General features: G+C 40.1%; 1 protein-coding gene across 5 annotated transcripts in view; it reads left to right on the forward strand.

Moving 5' to 3' along the window:
• PITPNM3 (PITPNM family member 3) overlaps positions 1 to 15,111 on the forward strand; it is an 88,972-nt gene that overhangs the window by 5,606 nt on the left and 68,255 nt on the right. For 4 of the 5 annotated variants that reach the window (XM_066979695.1, XM_048074099.2, XM_066979697.1 and 1 more), the window contains exon 2: positions 8,536 to 8,631. The exons of the other annotated variant lie outside the window; for it this stretch is intronic. In XM_066979695.1, coding sequence (XP_066835796.1) covers positions 8,571 to 8,631 — 61 coding nt within the window. In that variant the 5' untranslated portion in view covers positions 8,536 to 8,570. The remainder of the gene's footprint in view (positions 1 to 8,535; positions 8,632 to 15,111) is intronic. 5 annotated transcript variants of the gene reach the window in all.

A 15,111-nucleotide genomic window follows, 5' to 3' on the forward strand; every position in this document is an offset into this window, starting at 1 on the left:
AGGTTTCCATGCTGCAGCCAGTGGAGGAGCCTATGGTGGAGAAGGTGGATCTGCCCTGAAGGAGGCTCTGGCTCATGGAAAGCCCCTGCCAGAGCAGGCCTCTGGCCAGAGCTGTAGCCTGTGGAGAGGGGACCACCCAGGAGCAGGGCATTTGGGGGGAGCTGCCACTTGTGGGGGACCCCTGTTGGAGCAGTGTGTTCCTGACGAATGGACCCTGTGGTACGGAGCCATATTTGGATCAGTTCTTGAAGAGCTGCTGCCTGTGGGAAGCCCACGCAGGATCAGTTCGGGAAGGACGGCAACCCGTGGGAGAGACCACACGTTGGAGCAGGGGAAGAGTGTGACCGAGAAGGAGCAGTGGAGATGAAGTGCTATAGACTGACCACAACCCCCATTCCCCCGTTCTCAGACCTTGAGCCCTTTGCATCATATTTTCTCTCCATTTCCCTTTGAGGAGGGGGAGTGAGAGAGCGGTTGTGGTGGAGGTCGGCTGCCCACCCGAGTAAAATCACCACAACGAGAGACAGTATTATTACAGTGTTTTTATTTTGGTTTGGTTGGATTGCACTAGAAGCTGTTGATACATGACTGGGAGCTGCTAAACACTAGGGATAAAATTTGGCAATATTTTAATGGATGTTGAAATTTCTGGATATTTCTTGTAACTTGTGCTTGTGCATAGTCCTCCTTCGGATCCGGCAGGGCTCGGTTCATTCATTCTGTACTCTGTGGGTAGTGACTAGACGTCTTTTGTATGGACCAGGGCTAACCTGTAAGTATGGTGAGTCAGAAACCCAAATCTAGCATATGCACAATGTGGAAAATTGTTTTCTGTGGGTCCAATAGGAGTTGTTCTCTTGTAAATATGTGACTGTGTCATTAGTAGAAAAATTAATATGTGAAATGGTCTAGATTAGGGAAATCAAGATAGTGCTTTTCCAAGTTGCTGTTTACCCATGCATCACGTCACTTCTTCTCACATCACCAGATCATAGATGCAATAAAGTACCAATGGAATTCCAGCACACTTTTTCTTCTTGAAGAGAAAAAGCAAGACTTTGTAATCTTTCTTATACTAAAAAAAAAATAAAAATATTTTGTTACAAAGGACATAAAGGAAAAATAAGACTTGATTAGCACCCATCTTCTTCAACATACGTGTGGCAAAATAAAGAGAAATTGACCTTGGTATTTAAACAATACACAGGCCAGAAAATCTTACTGCAAATATTCATTACTTTTTAGATACAGATGTAATTAACAGTTTATTCAAGTGTGAGTGCTTAAATCTATATATAAGGTGTCCATTGTGCACATGTTTCACATACAGCATATAAACCAAATTCCAATGGAAAGCAATCTCCAGGTTGTCATCACAGTAGAAAATCTGTTTTTAAAGCTCACTTCCTTCCTATGACTTGGCGAGTTTACAGAGACATGCATCCTTGTCAGGCTGAGAACTGACGCTTAATGTGTTTGAGGAAGGCTCCATCTGATGGAAGGTAGCTGAGGTGAAACAGGCAAGTGGCCAGAAACTGGCATGTTGTCATGTTTGCTCCCTGCTGGGCAAGGCTCAGAGAATAGCATCCCTCTTCTATACCTATGCTGGAATGACACAAGGAGATGATGTTAAGGTAGGCCTGGAATTCCAGCCTAATGATACTGATTTTCTACTGTTTGATTTAATCCTTGTCGTTTTACATTAATGCTAGTATTCTGGTGGGGAAGAGTGGGTGTTTAAATTGAAAACAGTCAACAGTCTGACCCAAAGGTCACTGAAGCATTAGTCTTAGAATGTGACATCTGAAAGGCACATGAATACCATTTCTGAAATATCTCAAACATGCTAACAGTAAAAGAGTTTATCTAGGTTATATTTGGTGGAAAAAAAGCTAAATGTTCAAACTGATTTTCTTTCCTTACATTACTGAAAAGCGTGTTTTGGTTTTAGGTCTCTTTAATGTACAGTGGGAATGGCCTCCAATTGTGCCAGGGGAGGTTTAGATTGGAAATTAGGAGACATTTCTTCTCAGAAAGAGCTGTCAGGCATTGGAATGGGTTCCCCAGGGAAGTGGTGGAGTCACTGTCCCTGGGGGTGTTCAAGGAAACGCTGGACCTGGTGCTTAGGGACATGGCTTAGTGGGTGACATTGGTAGTGGGGTGATGGTTGGACCAGATGATCTTGAAGGTCTTTTTAACTTAATGATTCTATGATTTCATGTGCTAATTTATTAGATTTTCAGATTTTTTCCTCATCTTAATTTTGTTAAGAAGTTTACCTTTTTCTATTACCTGAAACCTTTGTGCATGTGTGTTGTTGTTTCTTCTCCAATAAATATATAAATTTGTTGAGACCTTAGCAGAAGTCATGCCTGATGGATGATTTTTAGATCCTGCTGTATTGAGTAACTGATTATTCGAAACATCTGGTCACATATAGTGGAATTCTGGAATTCTGTCTGCCTAATTACATTCGCGTAATCAGATAAACATCTATTAGCAAAGAATACTAAATAAAAGTCAGCATTCAGAGAGGTGGAAATTTCCAGCCAGATCCAGAAGCCAGGCAACATATTCCTACTCCCGTGTTAAATAATACCTCCAATGTAAATCAGGCAGAGCAACGTTTTCACAAGGCAAAGGGATCTGAGTTTAAGTGGATGTTTGAGTTTTGCTCTAATGAATTAACTACCTTTAACGTAAAACAGTGGCCAATTAAGTACTGAAAGATTAAAGCAGTGGTCAGTTTGATATTCTCTGTTTCAAGGTTGTTGTGAACATTCTACATTGCTGGTAAGGTGGGAGTTGAGCAGTTCTACAGAGTTCTGAATGAGCTGCTATATGTTTTAGGTGTTACATACATATTCAATACGGTTCAAACCCCTTGCCTTCTTTTTCCCCCGTGTACTGCAACCAAACCAAAAAATTCTGTCAACTGTATCCTCAGTTGTTTGATGTGATAATGGAAATCAAACACAAAATTAGAATGGATGTTGACAATAAACTACCAAAAATCTGTAAAGTACTTGTCACTGCTTTTCTGAATCACAATGTATAATGCAAAAATGAAATTGAATTTCAGTAATCTAGAGACAACTGTGAGTACCATTTGATCTGTAGTAGTGCATAGTCATATCTATTCATTGGGAGGAAGAAGGGAAGGAGTCCCAATAAAAAGCATTTTCACCTAAGATGCAATAAAGGAGGTCTCAGGTTGTGGCCTTTCAGTGAAGTTATTACTAAACTAAGAAGCATGAGAAGAAAATATTAAACATCTTTAGCCAAAAGGATGGAGGTACCTTACTAACAATGGGAAAGTCAGAAAGTCAGAAAGTTTGTTGCTATATGTTTCTTCCTCTGATCTCCACACCTTACCCTGTAACAGTCAGGCTAACATCTGCAAGTCCAAGTTCACGTAAAGAAGGGTATTTTCTGTGCTAAATTCTTCAGATGTGACCTTCATCAAAACTTCTATACTGTCTTAACTATTTTAGAGGAAATGTGTATCAACATGAAACCCAATGAATTAAAAACAATCAAACAAAACCACAACCAAAGCAACAAAAAAAATCAGCATAGAAATTGTGAAATAGAAACCAGAAAAATCAGGTATAGGATGGGGAAAGTACTGTGAAGTCCTGCAAGGAAAATAATACGATTAGTGAAAGTACTTTTCCAAGTTCTGTCCCAGTCAAAATGGGGTTTAAAAGGAAGAAGAAGTGTAAAGAGTTTAGAAAATATTTGAGACATCAGCATTCGATGTTTCAATGATTCTAAGCATTGCTAACATTCACATCTGAGTGCAGTTGTACTATGCAGAGAGAGAGAGATGACAGTACACCATACAGATTGCATCAAATTTGGTAGAGATGGTATTAAATAAAATAAGGTAAAAATAGCTAGTGAACCACTAAATTTGCATCCAAAGACACTTTGCAGGAAGGAGTCATCTTTTCATGCTTTCTAGCCGTCTTAACTTTCTCCTTTGCCTCAGATTGCCTGCTGTTGTCCATTGCAGATTGCTGAGGTTGGTCTAAGCTCAGCGTAAATCTGTGTTGACTGGGCTACTCTGCACCAGTACCGTGAGAACATGTCTGTCCAGTGCATCTTTATTTTATTTTAGTTTGTTCAGGGATATCCCGTGATACTGTGACTAGAAATTACTGGGTGAATAGTGAGTTCCTTATCCTGTTGAAGGTTATGTTGGTTCTAGAGACATGGTTTTTGGGTGAGCCAGAGATGTGGGAGGAATTTTTAATATGTTTAATCATTTCATCTTTTTTGGGTCCTGTGAGGACTCTTCTGGCATACCTTCTACACTGCCTGCTGCAAGGAGTTGGCAGTTTATGTAAAAAGTTAATAAGGAAGAAGCGTGAAGAAGCTGTTTCCACTCCACCCCCAAATAAGGTATTAGTTCTGTTCCAGTACTTTTTTTCTGTATAGATGTTATATTTAGAAATTTTAAATCAATTAAACAACAACAACAAAAAAACTTCCTTGAAAGGAAATGTTTCAATGTGGAAGAAAAAAAAAAGAGTTCTCTGAGCTAGGGTTGGAAATCTTTTCTAAAATTCCAGAAGTTCTTGCGGAGTGGAGACTGCACACTTCAATTATTTAGTTTTTGCTGACTGAGTGAATATAATCTTATAGCCCTAATTCTGGCAGTACATTAACAGTTGCCTTTTTTTTAGACACATTAATGGTTCTACTGATTTCAGTTGGATTAAATATGTGCATAAAATTAAGTATTCAGATGAGAGCTGGCAAGATTATAGTCAGTATTGGCACATATACGTGGCCTAGAGTCACAAGTCTGTTAAAACTGTAATTTAACCACACAGTTTTATAACGAGATGGTTGCAGCTGTGAGGGTAGCTAGAGGAGATGAGAAGCTTCCAATTTGTTAGTGTCGTAGTTGGCTCAAACACGAGGGTTCTCTTTAAAATGCAAGGAAACGGCCTCAAGCTGTGCCAGGAAAGGCTTAGGTTAGATATTTGTAGGTATTAGATATTTCAGACATTGTGCTTAGGGATGTGGTTTAGCGGTGGACATAGTAGTGTTAGGCAATGATTGGACTTGATTTTGTTGTTGTTGTTGTTTTTCTTGCTGGCATTTCTATTCCTTGTACCTTCTCCCATCAATGCAGATCCAGTCTGTAAATTGATCAGTGGTCGGTGCAATCTTCAGAGTGGTGCATTAGTTTACAATTAAAGTGTATTAGCCTGTCCGTAATCATGCACATGTCCTGCTCTGCAACAGAAAAAGTAAAAGTTGAATTCTCTTTCCACCAAGTTAGAACCATACAGGAGTGTAACCAGAGAATTCAGCTTCTCTGCACGGTACTGCCAGATAGTTCTGCTTTGGTCTTCTTACCAGCTCTTATTGTGACTATGCGCTCAGGGCAAACACAGTCAGCTGCCTGTGTAACAGGTGAGTGTAGCGACCTGTGGTACCGTCCAAAAGAAAGCAGTTTAGATAGGAAGCTTTGCTTCTGCTTCTTCGAGAGGAAAGGTCCCAGTGCATTTCTGTGGACTGTCTGCTGCGTGAAAATATTCCCCTTGTGTCCTACTGTCAGTCTGGTGTGTTGTCTAAACAGCCTCTGGAAACTACTACATGTGCCTCTAGTTCAGCTACTGTGAATGAATTGCAAATTACTGATGTAGTGGGTTTCTGTTAAAGGCATTGCATTTATGGATAGTTTCCCCATCCTCGGAAACTCTGGTACTGAACAGCTAAAATGAAATGTTAGCTGCTGCCCTGCTTGTAAAAATTGCTGAAGTCTGGCTGCTAAGAACCAGTCAGCAAATCTGGTATTTGAAGAGAAAGTTAATTGACTTAGAAGGAACAAATATCATCACCAAGGAGGTAGCCTGTATTTTGGAGTAAGTCTGCTCTTTTTCTTCTCTGAAATTAAATAATAAAATATGCAGCAGTTGACACTGCAAATGAAATCAATGAGTCCAGGCAATGCCAGTGTTTAATGCAATCAGGGAATGTTAATAGAGTCCTACGAGGGTGGCTAATGCTAAGCTGTTGGCACAGAATGAAGCAGACTGAATAAGACTAATGCACTAGGGCAATGCAATTGCAGTCCAGCCAGCAAATAAATACGAGTGTGAAGAACTGCAGCTAGCTTGCACAGACTTCTGCTGTTGACTGTGGCTGTGTTTAAGTTGCTTCTAAATCTAGAAGCATTCTTAGTGCAATATTATAAAACTGGTGCTGCCAAGGGTTTTTTTGGTAGCCAGAATTTTCCCCTGTGGATTTGTGATATTTTTCTCTGCCTTCCATTCACGTTCTGGGTCAAAACTCCAAGGTTGCTGGAGGCACAAGCCTTCTTTGTGGGGCCAGCGCTGTTATTGATTATGAGTCAGGCTAGTCGTAGTTCTTCTCCAGGAAGCTGCTGTTTAATTGGACTGCAATTATTTTTTAAAAAAATATTGCTACTACAAAGAGTAAGAAAATAGCATTCAGAGTGTTTTATCTTCCTGTGTCAAGCATATGGTGAAGAGCAACCTGGTCTAGTGGAAGATGACCCTGTGCATGACATGCAGGTTGGAATTAGATGATCTTTAAGGTCCCTTCCAACTCAAACCATTCTATGATTGTATGTTTTTAGAAACTTCTGAGCATGGCTCATTAAAAGGAAGGCTTTTTTTTGCCTCTTCTGGCATGTGCATAATACTTGACATCCTGTGACATTAGAAGGTGAGGATTATCTACTGGGACCAACTTGTCCTTTTGGCTCTTCCAAGAAGGTTATGAGGCTTTTAACTTGTGTCTTGGCTTTCTTGACTTGCACAACAGAGACTGTCTGTTAGTGGGGCTTTGCTGTGTTTTCTGTCTTTTGTATCATTAACACAAAGGCCAGCTTGACTCAAGTCAGTTTTAGGAATGGCACATCTAAGGAGCTAGCCTTGTCCAAGTGTGTTTCTGCCATACCATTCTGTGCTTGCTGCCAGGGTACAGAAGGTTTTTCAGCCCAGTAGGTCTGCTTCAAGGATTGCCGGCTTGTTTTCTGATAATGGATGGCAAGCTCACTATTGCTTAGCTGCGTGTAGTCTGCTCCTCCAGCTCCTACTGCCTATTGCTTCTTCTGCTCATAGTAACTGGGCTTTCTCAGCTCTTTCCTTTCTTTTGCTGGGGTTGTGGAATCACAGCTGCTGAGACAGGGAATTCCATGATGGCGAGCAGCCTGCAGGTGACACAGTGTCTTCATGAACATAAAGAAAACTGCTTTGTTATCTCTAGCTCAAATGTGTGACGTTGATGACAGGTGGGGTCATAAGGGCTCCTTATTCCTCTGGTCTCAGATGATTATAAGGTGGAGCAGGGTGCTGCAGAGCTGCCCGTAAATGAGTTATTGACAACATGCAGAAACTTGGCCTGCTCAGAAATGCCATCTGTGCAGCTGCATCAGTTGGACTCACTGGCATTCTCTTCTATGTGTTTCCTCTTATCAGAATGTGCTATGTGTCACCATAAGGACCATTTTTATCTTTTGAGTGTCTACACCACAACTTCATTTATGCACACGCACATATACAGAAAAAAACAATGTCGTGTTAATAAAAAATAACTAGAAGTGCCTGTGTCATTAGTAGCATTATATTGTTACAGAGCTTTGAGGTAAACTTTCATGAGACTATTCAGTCAAGATCCAGCTGTCAGTCTTTGTAGAGAGTCAAATAGAAAAATTCCCAAATGTTTTGGATGAGAGGAGACAGAATACGAAGATTGTTTTAGATAAATATATAAATAAAACCAGCTCATTTGCATATACCAGATTTTACAAAATTTTCATAGTAAATTTTTCATCAGTAACTGAATCTTTGGTGATACCTTTTTGAACCCTGGTTCGCCACTGGTTTGGGAAGCCTTTATTGTTAATATAAGGCAATAAACTCTGTTTTTCTAGTTAAAAATTAGTTTGAGTTATGTGTAACCCACTGGAAACAACATAAGTATGTCTGTTATTGTACCTGTTCCGATGTGGTTTTGCCTTCCTTTCTTTTAATAGCAAGCTTTGAATGAAAACACTAGTCTCTAGCAAAACAAAGCTGCCTGATGAAAAAAGCTCTGAGTAAGAATTCAGTACTTTGTTTGTAAATCTGTGAACCAAATAGGGTGGCACTTCCTTCAGAAGTAAAGTAGAATTGAAATAGGAACTACTGCCATCTCCTAGGGAAATGCTACTTCATATCTCAGAAATAACGTATAGTTTGAGTGTTGGAATTGAGCAGCCTGGTGAATTCAACAGGGTAGAATTCAGCTTTTCAAGTCATTCCATTAGCTGAAAGTGATGCAGGCTCATCTTTAAGCAAGACATTGTTTTAATCATTTTTAGAAGCAAGTGTAATTTTCATGCTATCTTGAAAATTCTGGCTGTCTTTTTGAGATTAAAGTATGTGCCCTGACCAAGTGGATCCTCTTGAGCCATCTACACAAACTGTTAGTTAATGTATTTTTTTCTTTTAAGCCTGGAGCCCAGGTGAGCATTCCCTTTGGTTAATGTGAGTCTCTCTGTATTTCCAGCTGGTCTGCGCCGATTCAGTGGTGCTCAGTGGCACATGCAGAATGTCCTCAAAGACTCTGTGGAGAGCTCCGATGACGAATTCTTTGATGCGCGAGGTCAGTGCACGCTTTTGTCCTCCTCTCCTCATTCTTTCCACAGTTTTGCAGCAAGTGGTTGAGCTTCTTTAGGAATGGACTGACAACGTTGTCCTCAACTGACTGAGATATAGAAGAAAAAAATAATAATAGAATAAGATCTTCTTACAAGGATTTATGAGTGGGCCTAAATTTATGGGAGATTGGTGAAGTACTGGTGTGGATGAACGAGCTGCCATGAGCTGTGTCTGGCATCAGAAGAAGCATGTCTGCAGCAGTCCATAGCTTTGTGGGGTCTCTTGGGCCCAGCTTGTTTACAGGTCAGGTAATATATGATGTTACAGATAGGTGCTCTTTTTTATAGCTCCTGATGATGGCCATGAGTGTCTGTGTTACTGATGGCCAGCCTTTAAAATCCATGGCCTAGATTTTCCACTGGCAAAATGTTCACTGATGTGCCTGGGAGCTCTGCTTGTTCAAGAAGCAGCAATATTTGAATGTTTGTGGTTTTAATCAGGAGAATCCAAAATACAACACTCCCTGTGTATCTAATGAGACCCTGAACTTCGGCATCTTTTTTAAGGTGCCAACTTTCATTCTGAAGTGAGAGTAGAGTTTGTAGTTTGTGTGCATGCACAGTGGAAGATGGAGACTCTAGTTTTGCTTTTGTTTGTGTGACCCAAACCTAATGCTTTTCTGATCTATTTATTTCATTTGCTTATCTGAAGAGAGTAACCCATAGGAGAGAATTAATTCTGCTACTACTTTGAAATACAGCCATAGGATCTTATATCTCATAGTGTGAGCTATTGTGGTCATATTTATGTCCTCATATTACCTGGAAGTCAGGGGTAAAGGGTGATGGAATAAACTTGTAGAATGTCCTTTATCTTTTCTGGAAAGTTGGATTCATTAAGTACAGAGCAATCTATTTGGTCAAAGGGAGAGGGAATATCATATCCCTCCCCTTCCATATTTGTTGAGATTTCTCTTCTAGTTTAAAGTAAACCTAATCCAAACTGGAAAACTCAACTGTCCCATGGGGAATTTGGCTTGGGTTTGGGTATGCTTTTTATTTTTAGTTTGGTTGTTTCAGATAACAGCATGCTCAGCAGATGTTCTACTGATTTCTAAGTGCAATAAAATTTGATGCTTTGCAAAGGAAATGGATATATTACTTCTAATGGCTAAGACTGTCATTGAGTTTCTCCATCTGCTGGATTTTCTCTCTATAATAAATATCATTTCCCAGCATTCTGTTTTTCTTGAATGAGACCTTGTTCTGAGGAAATAAATTTTCTTTTATGCGACTGCTTTGGCTTCAGTGTCATTGCTGTTCGGGTGTCTGGAGATGCATGGTGGTATTGAAAATGGTAGTAAGTGCTTATAAGGCAGTATTTGGCATTAAATGTCTGCTGTCATGTAGTGAATTCTGTATTTCAGTATGTTTTTTGTTTCCTTTGTGGGTGGGATTGTTGCAGGAATGGTTGGCAACCAAACATGGCCACATCTTGTGTTTTCATGTTGGCACAAGCCTGAGTTGAAATTCAGCATGGAGGAAGAGCTGTTATGTCAGGGTTTTTTAGCTGCTTTAAAAATGCATGGGTAAGAGGAGAACAGTGAAAACTAAACAGCTTTTTCTGGGGGGATCAGCTCTGTACTCGACTGGTTTGTAAGATAGCTTTGAAGAAGATGCATCTTGCTGCATTATACTGATCTCACTCCACCAGGGGAAAACCCCAAAACTCTGAACCAACTGATAAATCTCTGACTTATTTCTGTGAGACCGAAATTGCAATATTATTTTCCAAAACAAACTGTTTCTACAGAGACATAATTAGTATTAGTCCTATTATAGAATCATAGAATCACAGAATGGCATGGGTTGGAACAGATCTTAAATATCATCTAACTCCAACCCCCCTGCCATAGGCAGGGATGCCACCCACTAGATCAGGTTAGCCATGGCCACATCCAGCCTGGCCTTGAACAACTCCAGGGATGGGGCATCTACAACTTCTCTGGGTGACCTGTTCCAGTGCCTCACCACCCTTACAGTGAAGAATTTCCTCCTAATGTCTGGTCTAAACCTATCCTCTTTTAGTTTAAGACCATTCCCCATTGTCCTATCCTTATCTACCCGAGTAAAGAGTCCCTCTCCATCTTTTTTATAAGACCGCTTTAAGTATTGAAAGGCTGCAGTGAGGTCTCCCCGGAGCCTTCTCTTCTCCAGGCTGAACATCCCCATCTCTCTCAGCCTTTCTTCACAGGAGAGGTGCTCCAGCCCTCTGGTCATCTTCATATCCCTCCTCTGGACTCACTCTAACAGGTCCATATCTTTCTTGTGCTGGGAGCCTCGAACCTGGACGCAGTGCTCCAGGTTGGGCCTCACATGGGCAGAGTAGAGGGGGACAATCACCTCCCTCCACCTTCTGGTTATGACTCTCTTGATGCAGACCAGGATGCAGTTGGCCTTCTGGGCTGCAAGCACACACTGCTGGTGCATGTTGAGCTTTTTGTCCACTAGAACCCCCAAGTCTCTCTCTGCAGGGCTGCTCTCAATGAGTTCTTCTCCCAGTCTGTACTCCTGTCTGGGATTGCCCCGGCCCAGGTGCATCACCTTGCACTTAGACTTGTTGAACCTCGTTTGGTTCACATGGGCCAACTTCTCCAGCCTCTCCAGGTCCCTTCAAATGACATCTCATCCTTTTTTGGTATTAACTGCACCACTCAGCTTGGTGTCATCTGCAAACTTGCTGAGGGTGCATTCAATCCCATTTTCTATGTCATTAATGAAGATATTGAAAAGCATCGGCCTCAAAACAGACCCCTGAGGGACACTGACCATCACCAGCCTCTACCTAGACATAGAACCCTTGACCACCACTGTCTGGCTGGTTGGTATCTAATAAGTTTTGGAGGCTCTAGTCTGCCTTTCTGTGCTTTGTGTGTGTATGTGTACGTGTCAGGGCATGGTTGGTAAGGATTTGAGATGGGATTGGGAGTGGTGTCATGCTGTCAGTAGCATGCAGAAGCGTGGAATGCTGTCTTTGAAAAACTGTGTCTCAGATCTCCCTTGGTTAGTGTACTGCTTCCAAAGCAGGTTATAACCATTTATTTTAACAATTGCTATGTCACTCATTGAGTCCATGTAATGCAAACCAGGTTGCATTCATCCTCGTAACTGAACAATTCAAATTGTTATTTATAACCTGGACTCCTCCATTGCTAAGAAGCCATACTTAAGGATTTTCTTCTTGTTGTGGCCCTGCTACTTTGATTCATTTTGTTCTAGGTATCTTGATTTTGTTCTAAACAAATTGCTCTCTTGCTTTCCTGGCTCTTTTTGGGAAGCTCGTGCACTCCCGTCAAGTCTAGCAACTCGTGGCTCTAATTTAAGCACAAAGCCTACTGGCTGGAGCAAAGCAGAGACAGCAAGGCAGAGCGCAAGGAGCAACCCATACGTTTGGAAGTTAAAACAAAGCCAGTGTATCTACACTCCAGCTATGTACTTAGCATGAGCCTTTTACCCATGCCCTGTGGGACAGTGAACTGGCAGAAATGTTCCCCATGACATTTGGGCTCTGTTACAAGTTCACATTCAGCAAGCATTTATTCTCTGCAAATAAAACTTTCTTTGTAACACCTCGCAAAGTTAGCAAGACATCCTTTCCATGAGTAAAAAGACTTTAAATATATGACTCAGGAGCAATGTGGATGAAACAGGGCCAAACTGATCATGTTGGATTGCTCCCTACCACAGAAAGGTTTGATTGTCTGACTTTAAGACTGGTCCTGTTTGGGCACTGGACTTTTTTAGGAGGCAGTATAAGGAAGTGAGTAAAACAGATGGACTGTGGGTATATACAGTCTGTTTTAGGGCACTAAATTTCTGGGCCTTGTAAGAACATTCATTTTATTTCCAGGGCTTCATTTTTTTGTAATTGTAATTTACAAGAAATCTTTTCTGCCAGGTGGCTGAAAATCAGGCTGGTGTTTAAGAGGAAGCTTGTTTATGATGGTTACTAGTAAAGTACGTGGGACGTGGTTTTTGTTTTGTTTTGTTTTGTTGTTGTGTGGATTCTCTTAGAAACAAAGTTAACAGTTAATACCACGTTTGTGATACGATGTGAATGGTGGTATTGCTGTTTGCAGGAGATCTTGTAACTACTGTCTAACCTAGTTCAAGTTCAGTTGAACTCAACTTCCAGTTATTTTTGATTTAAAGTTGTCTACCAGATGAGAACTGACCAAACATCAAAATACCTTCTTCATCATTCCTTTACTAAGTGCACTAAGTTCCTAATCCAGAATGTGGGGGCATTTTTAACAGGGATACAAAAACCTTTCTTCCCTCCTAAGCATGTAACCATAACAGATGTTACAATCCAAAATCTGCGTACAGCTCTGCTAAAGATCAAAGAGGTGGCATGTAATACAGCAGCATCATTTTTTCCAGATGAATTTATTTAGTCTGTTTAAAAACTTTTGTTGTTATTTCTGTTTTCTTAAATTGATCTTTACAGAACTGGCATCTGTATCGCTGTGTTCATAAAAAGTGGAAGCCAATAGCTATGTGCTGTATATTTTAGGCCTGGCTTTGCCTGTGCTTTGTCAAGGTTCTTAATCATGAAAGAGGCTATGGCAGCTTCCTGCTATTTAAGCGTTGCTTTTAATTTGCTGCATGGTGCTCTCCTGAAAATAGACCCACTGGTCTAATTCATTTAATTTTAAACTGCTCTGCTGAGAACCTTGTGTATTATTTGACAGTGCTGCCTTGAACTGAAGTGGAAGTTTGGAGGATCTAAATGTTTCTCAGCATGAGTGTGTTCAATGGCAACAGTGGGATGTAAAGTTCTGTTGTGCTTAGAAAAAAAACTCTCAATGTATGATGATGCTGTCCCTCATTCACTAAAGTACTGACATTTTAAGAAAAGGCTGTTTTGCAAAAATGGGTACTGAATGTCTTAATGTTAAGAAATTCATCTTTGCCTGCCTTGGTGTTTGTTTCCCCCTGCTTAGTGAGTTTAAATATTAGTGGCAGACACTTCTGTAAGCATGTCATTTTCCATGTGATACATTCATTTTTGATGATGTATGAATAAATTTCTAGAGTTACCAATAATAAATGTGTGATTTACCACCTGTTTGAAAGAGACCAAGTGATTGTTTCTAGTACTACACCGATGTCTGTGATATTAGAGCAGTTCTTAGTCTTCTGGTGTTTGGAATATATCTATGGACACCATGTGCAGCCTTGCATCACCTTCACTGCTCACAGGACTTTCCAAGGCACAAAGATAGGTATTAAAGTTTCCAGATATTTCAGTACAAACTGTGTGCAACAGTCTTCTCAACATCCCTGTTCACAAATCTTTTTTAGCTGTTGCTTAAAACCAGATAGTTCTACTTGTGGTTACGGTGAATTAGCTGGGTAATTTAAAGCCAATACAGTGTCTTTTATAAATGGCAAATTTGATGCTGGAATTGAGTTGTTCCATAGCAGATAAAATACAATCATGACAATACCAGTTTCAGTATTTTAAAATACATTTTTGAAACATCAAATACTTTTGTTATTGATGACTGTGACGTGCTGTGAATTTACCCAAAGAGTGATAAAATGTGATATGTTTCCCATTTTGTTCAGTGCAGATGATGATATTTTTGTATGAGCAATAATTTAGTAGTGTACCAGATTGACACAATGAATGTGAGGAGAGATATCCTCTTACTAGGGTTCATGGGTGTTAAAGGAACCTTGTAGTTCACTGAAGTTAGTCTAGATTCTTTTTGGGGAAAAATAGCCTGTCACATTAAAAAAAAAAAAAAAATTTGGGCCACCATTCTGGGCCTGGCATGCTGTAGTCCATGTGCTAGCACATTTGGTATGTAATTGACTGGATTTTGGAATGGAGAAGACAATCCCAAAACTTCCCTTCCCCACTCTACTGCCTCCATTTTCTCAGCTCATCTTTTTTTGAGATAAACTGCTTTTGAATCAGAATGTCTGTGCAATATTTTTTTAGATTTCTAATGCTGTCTACTGAATCAGCCATTCTATAGCAGGATGATTTCCAAGGTTTGGAAGGAAGAGGATAAGTGTGCTTATACAATATTCTGCATACTATGTTTTAAATGCATTTGGGAGAAATTTCACAATATTCTTAGTTCTTGAGCATACGGAACTATTGATTTTAGTATGTAATACAGCTTTCATTAAATGCTTTTTAATTGTTTAATGTCAGGGCAGTTTATGTAGTCTGAAATGCTCCTAATAACAGTAGCTGTCCTTTTTATAACTGTTACTTGAAATAAAATGTGACTGCTATGTATAGATAATGAATATCTGCTAGTCAGTTGTTAATGCTCTAATAACAGACTTCTAGTGAGAGATGAGAATTTAATATGAGAGAAACTTCTTACGTGGATAAAAATTAAGTGTGTCTGTGGAAGATGTAGAAGTGAAGAGTCGGAGATGGTGCTCTGTTTCTGTTCTAT

Source organism: Anser cygnoides, chromosome 18 (genome assembly GCF_040182565.1).
Source record: "Anser cygnoides isolate HZ-2024a breed goose chromosome 18, Taihu_goose_T2T_genome, whole genome shotgun sequence".
In the NCBI taxonomy this organism is placed as follows: domain Eukaryota; kingdom Metazoa; phylum Chordata; class Aves; order Anseriformes; family Anatidae; genus Anser; species Anser cygnoides.